General features: G+C 41.2%; 1 protein-coding gene across 5 annotated transcripts in view; it reads right to left on the bottom strand.

Moving 5' to 3' along the window:
- The window catches only part of LOC106576807 (DNA-binding protein Ikaros), a 26212-nt gene extending 20366 nt beyond the window's left edge, over positions 1 to 5846 (bottom strand). Inside the window, exons 1-3 of one of the 5 annotated variants that reach the window (XM_014154237.3) lie at positions 5540 to 5846; positions 439 to 492; positions 145 to 267 (exon numbers count right to left, since the gene is read on the bottom strand). In XM_014154237.3, the coding sequence (XP_014009712.1) occupies positions 145 to 267; positions 439 to 492; positions 5540 to 5819 (457 nt within the window). In that variant the 5' untranslated portion in view covers positions 5820 to 5846. The remainder of the gene's footprint in view (positions 1 to 144; positions 268 to 438; positions 493 to 5539) is intronic. The other 4 variants (XM_045700718.2, XM_045700720.2, XM_045700719.2 and 1 more) reach the window with 4 other exon arrangements.
- Positions 5847 to 10431: the final 4585 nt, after the last annotated feature.

Genomic DNA, 10431 nt, shown 5'->3' with positions numbered 1-10431 from the left:
ATGGAAACTGCTAGGTTTTGGGGCACACAGGTGAAGGTTTGATGGCTACACTGGTCTAGGTGTAATAACTGGTTATAGGCCTACTGATGTGGGAGTGGTACATTGAAACATACGTGGCACAGACTCATATGAACTGTCACTCACCCATGCCTCCTTTGTCACCCCTATTGTTGTGTTGCAAATTGGAGCTGGCAGACAGGTCCTCTGGGACGGGCATGGCCTCGTCTTGGTCCTCAGACACGTCATTGGGAGGGGGGCTGTCCCTGCCTGCATGGGTAAACACCAGAAAACACCCATTAGTCACCAGAACACGGTTCATTATTGCTCATATGGTAGAGCCATAATCATCTATAACCCATTTGATGTGCGGTGACTGTGCCGCTCGGCTTGGGCTCTTGTACAACTCCCACTCTGAGGTCTGAAAACAGAGGCTCTTACCTGGCATCTGAGACATGTCCTGTGCCTCCTGCGTCTCCATTCGGTGCAGGTACTCTAATGGGATGGAGCGAGACAGAGATGTAGATGTGTTTAAAATTGTATCAACGGCACAGCAGGGCTGAAAAAAAAAGACAACATTATAAAAAGCCACAACTGAGTAAAGCTATGACCTCTCTCTGTACAACTCTGTCACCCCCGGGCAAGATCCCTTTTGTCACACCGAAAGACACACCGCTGTCCCATTACATTACAAAGAATTACAGACATTTTCATTACATGTCTGACAGAGAGGATGGGCTGGGAAAGTGGCTTGGCCCTGCGTGATTGGCTATGGTGATGAGGGGCTTTCAGACCACATTTGTTATTTATTGTTAATTTCCTGCCACCTAATCATCCAAAAACGCAAACTGACTGCCGCAAAATTAAGCAGAAAATTCAGTGGCCCTAGGTCACTGAGGATACGGCTGTTTGTCGTGCCCAGCTGATCGACGCTCGTGTTCACTCTAATTTACTGAGCATGCACCGCTGAGCGCGCCACTACCCGAGCAAAGACGTGTGCGAGAGGCACCGCAATCAGAAACAAAGAGAGAGGAGAGAGAGAAAGATAATAAAGAGAGGGACCCCGAGAGAGAGATAGAGATGGAGAGTGGGGGAGGGGGATACAGAGATAGAGAGGTGAGGGAACCAAGACAGACAGAGAGTGTATCAGAGAGCGAAAGTAAAGAGAGAGAACCAGGGGACAGAGAGAGAGATAGAGGAAGGAGAAGGCCAAGGGGCACCGAAGTAAGTTTCTCTCACACAAGAGGAGGGAATTTAGTGAAGAAGAGCACATCCCCTGGCCAGGGGCCTGCTGCATATCTGAGGAGTCACCAGTGCGCGTGGCCCCATTAATAATGCATCCGCCTCAAGCCTGCAGCAGATGGGCACAACAGCCTCAGCCTCGGCTCCGCCACTTCAAGAAGGCCCTTGGTGGAGCCGCTTTCCCGGCCCAGCCAGCCACACAGGGAGAAGTGAAGCTCCCTAAAATAGCGAAGCGAGCCCGAGGGAGAAGGGGAACCTAGGCCTTCCTGTTTTACTGACAGATGGCTCCACACATTTGGAACAAATAGTGGGAAGCCACCAAGCAGCCCCTGCTGCGGTCGCAAGGCACAACGTTCAGCGGACAAGCGAGTCAAGACAGAGGTTCGACAACTCACAAACACCCAGGACCCAAGTGGGGGAGGTGGTGGTGGGTTGGGGCGGGGGGGGGGGGGGGGGGGGGGGGTGTAGGAAGGGCAGAGGTCATTGGTGCAGAAGATGCTGGCGCAGCGAGCACAGTGGGTGTTGCATGCTGGTGTGTCGATACAGGACTAGGAGGCCCCGCCGGCACCATCATTCTTTAGCATCTGGAGTTTGGAGGTCGGGAGGGGGTGGTATTCTCATGTGGCTTTTTTTCTGGGCGAATGGTGCGAAGGGAAATACTGATCGTGTTGGTGGGGGACTTTCACAGAAGTGAGAAATGCATTCCCATGTTTAACCACAACACAGTTGTTAAGGCATTCAGGAAGCTGTATATTCACCCAAAGTAACACTGTTATTACTTTTAGTTATGCTAGATTACATTTATTTTTTTATTTTTTGTATCATCGTTTTGTTTCCTGGTTCATTATAAACCACAGGTGTTTGTGATAATTAGTTGGATATCTTAATGATATGTTACGTTGTAGTTTATTTCTTGTTGACAGTTCTCAATATATTTCGTGTTTTGTGGATGGTTTCATTCAGACAATATTTCAGAATGACACCACCTTAGTCAAATATGACAAAACAAGGCACTAAGGGCAACACCTGCTTTCTGAAAGTGCCTCACAAAGGGTAGGAAGAGTCATGGCAGTGGGTCTGAGTACGCTCAGTAAGGGGAGGAGAGGCAGGAAGAGGGCTGTGGGTTTACAACACCCCCAGTCCTAACTCAAAGGGAGTGTGTGTGTGTGTGTGTGTGTGTGTGTGTGTGTGTGTGTGTGTGTGTGTGTGTGTGTGTGTGTGTGTGTGTGTGTGTGTGTGTGTGTGTGTGTGTGTGTGTGTGTGTGTGTGTGTGTGTGTGTGTGTGTGTGTGTGTGTGTGTGTGTGGGATGGATGGATGGCGGGTGGGGTGGAAGGGCTGTACAGAGCAGGGTGCGAACACACGACAGGGAGCAGGGTGGAGACTAAAACAGCCAAACCGTTAAACAGCCAAAGTGTACAACAACAGAAAACTTTGGATACTGGGAGGAAGTAAAAACCGACAGACAGGATTTTATAATGTAAACTATAATTTGGCAACACATATTTATCATGTCAGGAATATCAACATAAAACATATGTGAATAATATGGGGCCTATATGAAGGAATAAAACAGTCATATGAAAAGCAATACAATCTGAGGGGTGATATAGAACATTAGACTAAGTTTCTAAAACCTTTTTTAAAGAAAAGTCAAACAAGAATTTTATCATATCAGGTATTATTATTGAAAAAAAATGTTTTCACTCAAACTATTAGAAGTATATGCTGCTTCTGTGAGAAGTGTGATTCAAGACTGTACCTGAAAATCCTAATTTGTTTCTCCAGAAAATCATCCATTTGGACAACAAATTAAGAACAGTGACTGTTGTTGCTAATTTATTCCCCCCAAAATAATGTAATCAGCTTGATTCATTTCATATATTTTGATACTGAGATGTAAAAATGAATATTATTTACTTTTTGTGTATTGAGACCCACCTCATTCATTCCAGTGTGAAACAAAACAGTATTTGTGCCACAACTCACTCATGCCTTAGCAACGACCCACCTGTGGGTCCCAAACCACCATTTGGGGAACTATGCCCTACTATATTATACCACGTAATATAATGAACACTCAAAACAGTCATCTTTTTCTTCTTTTTTTAAATCTGAAAATTATAGAGAAAATACTCATTAGCAATTAATGAAACGTGCAGCCATAATTTGAAAGATGATAATCGTAGTAAGCTGATGTTTTGGCACCTATTGTGGGTTAGAGGGGCTACAGTATAGGGGCACTGAAAGGAGTGTCCTTATTGTCCTCATTTGCATCTGACACACTTCATTACACCGGTATTTAGTGAGAATCATTTTAATAACTGCCTATTTTTCTCTGTCTCCTTCCTCAGTATGCTAATAATAAGGAAGCTGATGTGTCCACAAACATGTATTTGCAGCATTCCAACCTTCCTCAATAGGAAGACGCAGATAAATCAAATGTCATTGTGCTATGGGGTGGGTTGCAATTCATTGCTTTATTTACTAAAAGTCATTTAAATATATCATGGTTGCTGTGTTTTTTAAATTTTGGATTCGTTTTTAAAATAAACGTTTCATTCCAAAAAATAATTCAGCAAATTCCTACCATAATAAGGCCCAAGTTTTCACATTATTATCTCATTTTATCAGTAGAACAGAAACCTTTGAGGTGGCAGTGGTTTGCTTGAAAAGAGAGAAAAAGATAACTTAGGCCTGCTATCAAACTGAAATGCAAGTGTTCCGCTGCCCTAAAAAAAAGTGAGTAGCCTAACCTTGTTTAATGTCAATACTGAATGAGGAGGTAGGCTATGCTGCCCTATAAAGGCAAAACGCAGTAACTACGAATTTTGTCAAAAAGGTTGATGTGTTCTAATGGCCAGGGTGTTTTCTGATTCATGTGGTATATAGTTTCCTGACACAAGAACAAGCCAGTTGATTAGAATATATCATGGAATATCAGAAACTGCTGTCTGTCTAGACATAAAAAGATTTTGAAATCAGATTTGCAGTAAAAAAAAAAACAAAAAAAAAACGTAGTTACTGCGTTTGGCCTTTGTAGGGCAGTTTGGACTGTCAACAAAATGGAAATACTATTGTTAACAACAAATTAAATCAAGTTAAAACAAGATCAACATTGCTTTTGAAGTTTTGTGAGGACAATCTGGACAATGCAGTAATGAAAATATGATATCTTATTACTCCATATTAACCAAATTAATTAGCCGTCTTGAGTAGGATTTTTCATTGTTTATGGTTATAGTTCAACATAACAAGAATAAAATATCCTCCGTGTTGAAGCTTGTAAAATGTTGTCCCAGCTCACAAATGTGTGAGGAAAGTATTGTGGAGTTGTTTCCCCATTATTTCTCTTAAAATGAATATTCTATCGTGTTCTTGTTGAATGTCAGTTTCACAACATGTTAACAGTAGGCTATACTTGAGCCCTGCCCACCAATACTATCAACACACATGTCAGGTTCGGATCAGACCAACCAATAATTCAGACCGTCTTGGGCATCTTCAAAAGGAATTTTGAAGTGTGTGTCTTTTCATGTAACTTTGAAAAGGGCATAGAAACAGATTACGTTTTTCATACTGTCGGCAACGCAGTTATAGCCTATTTCTTTCCGCTTTCATTGAGGACTGTTCAGATCAATTTTATACATGTTATTTAAATTGACTTGGTTTCATTTGTAATAATGAAAAGTGGACTTCTGAAATAAGAACTCCAGCTTGAATGACATGATGTAAAATGGTTTGTAGACTTCAGATATTCATTCTGGATGCGCACAGTTGCAACAGGTGGCAATCTGGCACGAAAAGTGAAACGAGTCTATAGAAAACTTTGAAACCAAGGAAATGTCTGTTTTTGTTTTTATGTTTAGCCTAATTCTAATAGGCTTAATTGTCAATGGCAAGATATATAGCCTACTGTTTCGATATGGTTAAGATAATTGTGAGCAATTCCTGTGATCTCCTAAAATTTGTTTGGGAAAGGAGGAAAATATTCCATGATTCCATTATTTTCCAAAGAAAATACATTCGATATTAATTATAATGCGTATCAAAATTGTATAACATTCATGTAACATTAACATTTTCCTTGATTTAGTCAACTCCGTTACATTCACCACTCGCGTCACAGGATTTCAGACGCTCACGCTCACGCACCTGCCCCAGACGTCAGGACAATGTTTTCCAATCTGTCACATAGTTCATTTTTAAAGAGTAACGATCTTTCATTTCTTACTATTTAGAAATACGAATAAACACTTTAAATGACATTGAACTTAACAAGCATCGTGAAAGTTACTCTACCTGCTATTCCTTGAGTTTGCAGTATGAAGTTCTTCCAACTCTCCCCCGCTCCATGTGTAGAAGTTCGAAGCGCCGCGGCAGCCCCATGGAACTCTGCCCTCGGTCCCTCCCCTCTCCACTGTACTTCCTCTTTCCAGCCTAACATTTCTATGTTTCTGTGCTCGACTGAGGCATTTTGCTTGCTTTTATCCAGAGGCCGATTCTGCTCGGGGAGTCGATGCAGCAGCCCTTGGCACTTGCTTTGTGTCGTGCAAATAAAAGCTGACACCCAGTAGCCCATTACTGGCAGCCATGCATGAGATGGGATGAGGCGCACCAGGCTGGGCGCACAGGAGACTGGACGATTCATTGTTTATTTATTTATTTCGTAGAGAAGGATGGGGACTCCTCACTTGCATGGGCAGCGCCCCTTCAGTCCCCTGTTCTGGCATGCTATAATAGTCACAGTGCAATTAAAATAACAAAATGTGTTGGTTTTCCGATTATATTTGAACAACTATTGTGACTGCTTACACCGACAACAACCAACAACCATTGTAGAAAGTTGCATCCTTCCTTTTGCTTATGTATCAACAAATGAATATAGTCTCATATACTTACCTATACTTTTATACTATTTCAACACGTATTTCATTATTTAAAAAATGCATAATAATGACATTTTGGGAATGTAGGCTAATGGGCCTATGTACTTAAAAAGGCTATCACCCAAGCTTTCACGTTGTTTACATCCTTTCAGTAGGACAGATACCTTTGAGGTGGCACTAGTTTGCTTGAAAAGAGAAAAAAAAGGAGATCTGTCTAGATCAGGTGATGAGTTTGAGGATAATGATCTGTTCTAGAACTGTCATTTGACATGATTTATTCCAAGCAGCACTGCCATTGGAATAATGGGAAGAAAAGTAAAGTGTGAAAACACCTAATTACAATTTCAACAGACTCTTAAAGACAAGCATCCCATTGACGCAATGATACTGTGCCTCTGTAAATCAGCTGCATCCTTGTTTAGGAATACCTCAGCATATCCCTCCATAGGCAGACTGTGCACAAGGGTGAATGGATTCTTGAAGTACTGCCTTTCTCTTCGCTATATAATTGCATTTTTTTCTAGTGCATTGAATTCAAATTCTGCCAACATAGTAGAAACATTTCAGCCAACATAGTTTAGGGCCCATTAACTTTTCTTATTTTTCTTAGAATTCATAGTAGTTTGTCAAATGTATACTTAAAAAACTAACATGTTCAGAACATTGGTGTATTACAGTATTGAATGCACAAATAGGACATTGCCTCAAATTATTCAAAGCAAAATCATTTGTGGATTAATAATTATAGAAATTGTCAATAAATAATGAGTCATATACCTCTTATTTTATTCAAACAAGTGGGCTCATTTCTCTGCCATGTTTTGTCATTATAATACCTTAAATAACGTTTCGGGTACAGGGAACCTTTACTGCAAGTATGCTATGAGAAAAGTGACAGTTGTTCCCCATTATCCCATTATTGTCTAACCTTTCTGAGTGGTATTATCTGTGGAGATGCAGCGTGTTCTGGATAGCTGAGTCACCTACAGTGGAACGCAGCCCTTATCTACAAAGTAGCATAACATTCACAGGCAGTTGGTCTGGTCATGGTGCAAAAGAGGAACTTTTCGCAGGAGTGTGTTTTTGGTCTGTTGTTTCCACATGTCAGTATGGATTACAACAGTCTCCAAAGAGTTATCTTGATCCAGCCTCTATAAAGGTATCTTTAGCTACAGTACAGGTCAAGTAAGGAACTTACTGTGAGTGAGAAGCCAATATAAATAGTTGTGTCATGGCGTTAAAGGCCCCCGTAGCCCAACTCCTGACCTGAGGCCAGACAGAGGGAATCCTGGAGCAGAGGCGTGACTCATGACAAACCACGCTCCAATCATGACCAGCAGAGGAGCATGGTCTTCCCAGCCGTAGAGATACCACCCTATCCCAGTGACACAGCAGATCTTCTCACTCAACATGTGTGGGGCTACACCAGGACACAAGGACACAGTCTAGTTTGAAGAGAGGTTGAATCCAACGGTGCTTATGTTACGTCACAATGTTTGCAGGTGGTACAGTTTTGTTTTTGATCACCACTATTTTGAAACTTTCAGTAACATTAATAAAGCCAACAGGTATAATGCATTATGATGGGGTTATATTGCATTGTAAGACTTTTAAAAAGCATGGGTGTTTACATTTTTTTTTAAATCCTGACTGGATAAAAGCCCTTTTCAGTCAGTTAAAAATGTTCTACACCATATGATTTTTTCTTGCGCTGATGGTCAATGGCCTGGAACATAATTACAAAAACATTTTAGACTGCAAATTGACCGCAACAAGACCAAACAGATATATTTTACTAAAACATAATCATTTCAAACCTTGCTTACACTTGTATACGATCACATATACAGTATCTCTCTATTATCCATGGGAAAATATTTACAAATGAAAATCACTTGGAGCTGATTTGTTAGTGTACAACGATGTAAAAAAAAAAAAAAAAGTATTTTTTTGCTCAGAAAACTTGGGGGCCAAATAAAATCACCCACGGGCCAAATTTGGACCATGGGCTGCCAAATGGGAAACCCTGATTTATAGCAATGTTTTATTTCATTAACAGACATGATCATCATAGACCAGACGCCATACACCAAACACAATCCTACACTGCTTTAGGTTCTTCAACATTTTGTAAAGAATTTTGCTGTAATTAAATATCGTTACCTGGATTGCCTCATAATAACAGCATCACTATGTAGCCAATAGACTAATGAACAAAATACTCAGCCTGTTTCTTATTTCATGGATCTTTAAGCAGTATTCACAGTTTATAATCTGGAAGCACGAACAGCATGTAGCCCTTAATTGGTTTCAACACCTTAATAAGTCAAAGACGTTCAAGACCGGTAATCAAATTAAATAGTCACGTATCTAAAACGTCAATTGGAAATGAAAAACTCTTTATTTCAGAGTAAATTAAATTCCCCTCTGCACACTAAAGCATCACTTCCCTTATGGTAATTATCTGCCGGAATGGATGTGTCACTAGAAGGAGTCAGGCATGCTTGACATTTAGCTTCTGTATGGAGAAATGAAGACAAAAAATGTACATGGGGGAGAGAAATGAATCTCCAGGCTAGGCAGGCATTGAGGAGATCCTGAAGGATAGTGGGTGATTCAGTCATTGTGTTTGTAACCCTGTTTTGAAAAGGAGACCAATAATGAGATTCAGTCCATTGGCAACCTTGTGGGAAAGGAAGAGTGCTTTTATATCTAAAGCACAAATATCAATATGCTCCTTGGCAATGAAGAGGCACGTTGATAATTTTAAAAAAATCTCAATTTTGGAGGGCTTTTATTATCTCAGTACACAGCCTCTCAAGCATGCCTGGGTATATGAATCCTTAGGAAAGTTGTAGTGCCTGCTGCTAAACTGCTACTCTGGCGGTTATTAACAAACTGCACAGTAAAAAATTGGGGATGAAAACAGATTCTAAACTCATTTAAACTTTTCATTTAAAACCTTTACATTTATAGGTGTGAAATTGTGATTGGCAAGCAGTTCTATCAAATACAAGTAAGACAGACTGATACTTGTGACATTGAGATATATTGATTCGTCAAAGACGCCCGGTCCCAGGTCTGTTTGTGACAATGACCATAAGAGTTGGCAAGACAAACAGATCTGGGACCAGGCTAGTCAGAGACATCTGATTCCCTCAGTCAAAGACAGGAACAGAGCAGAACCCTGCAGTTGAACGGTGGTTAACACATGTCAATTACTGTCCAGCAGACAGGCCCAGAGTGGCACAGCTATTAACTAACATCAAGCACAGAAGACTGCACAGAGGAAGACTTTTGCTTTCGCTGTCTCAGTAATCTCTGGTGGACAGACTAGGTAAACATTCTGGTACCTTAATCGAGCATCTGACCAAATTCCGCAAGATCCTAGTTCTGGGTTAACCAAGATTAGTGTCTCAGTAACAAGTGTCCACAAGGGAGAATGGGGAATGTTGAATGAAAAGTCTATACAGGAAAAAAGGTGCTTGAGGTTGGTCAAGCGGTTAAGACCCCGCAAGTCTTCACACTGAGATAGGTAGTCTACCTCGGTGCCTGAGGTTGGTCAAGCGGTTAAGGCCCCACCAGTCTTCACACTAAGATCTACCTCAGTGTGAGCATGATATAGACCAGTGTTTCCCAACCCTGGTCCTCGAGTACACCCAAGAGTACACATTTTTATTGTAACCGTGGACAAGCACACCTGATTCAGCTTGTCAACTAATCACCAAGCCCTCAATGAGTTGAATGAGGGGTGTTTGTCAAGGGCTACAACGAAACTGTGTACTGTTGGGGGTACTGGAGGACCAGGGTTTGGAAACACTATCTCAGTGAGAATGAAAGTCTTTCCTGGTTGAGGGTTGAGGAGAAATTGACTACTTCCCCTGGAATATTTTTGGAAAACATTTGTGTGTTCAAAATTCCTAACCACTTGTATAATCTATTTGCGTACAATTCAAACAGATATACCCCATCAGACATGACATCATGGAATGCTCGGCCACCAGAGGTTACTCAGGCAAAAAGGAAGTTTATCTTTAAAGAAAACACAGCACTTGTATCACAGCACCTCTCCTCTTTCTAAACATCTAATACTGTATGAATATGTTTATATGAATAGTGTATAAGACTTTTGTTGTTGTTCTGTCTTGATGCCTTGACAATATACAGTACACTGAGTATACCAAACATCGGGGCATGGACTCTACAAGGTGTCGAAAGCGCCCATGTTAACTCCAATGCTTCCCACAGTTGTGTCAAGTTGGCTGGATATCCTTTGGGTGGTGGACCATTCTTGATACACACGGG

Source organism: Salmo salar, chromosome 18 (assembly GCF_965601325.2).
Source record: "Salmo salar chromosome 18, fSalSal1, whole genome shotgun sequence".
NCBI classification, from domain to species: Eukaryota; Metazoa; Chordata; class Actinopteri; order Salmoniformes; family Salmonidae; genus Salmo; species Salmo salar.
This window is presented reverse-complemented; position numbering and strand designations above follow the sequence as displayed.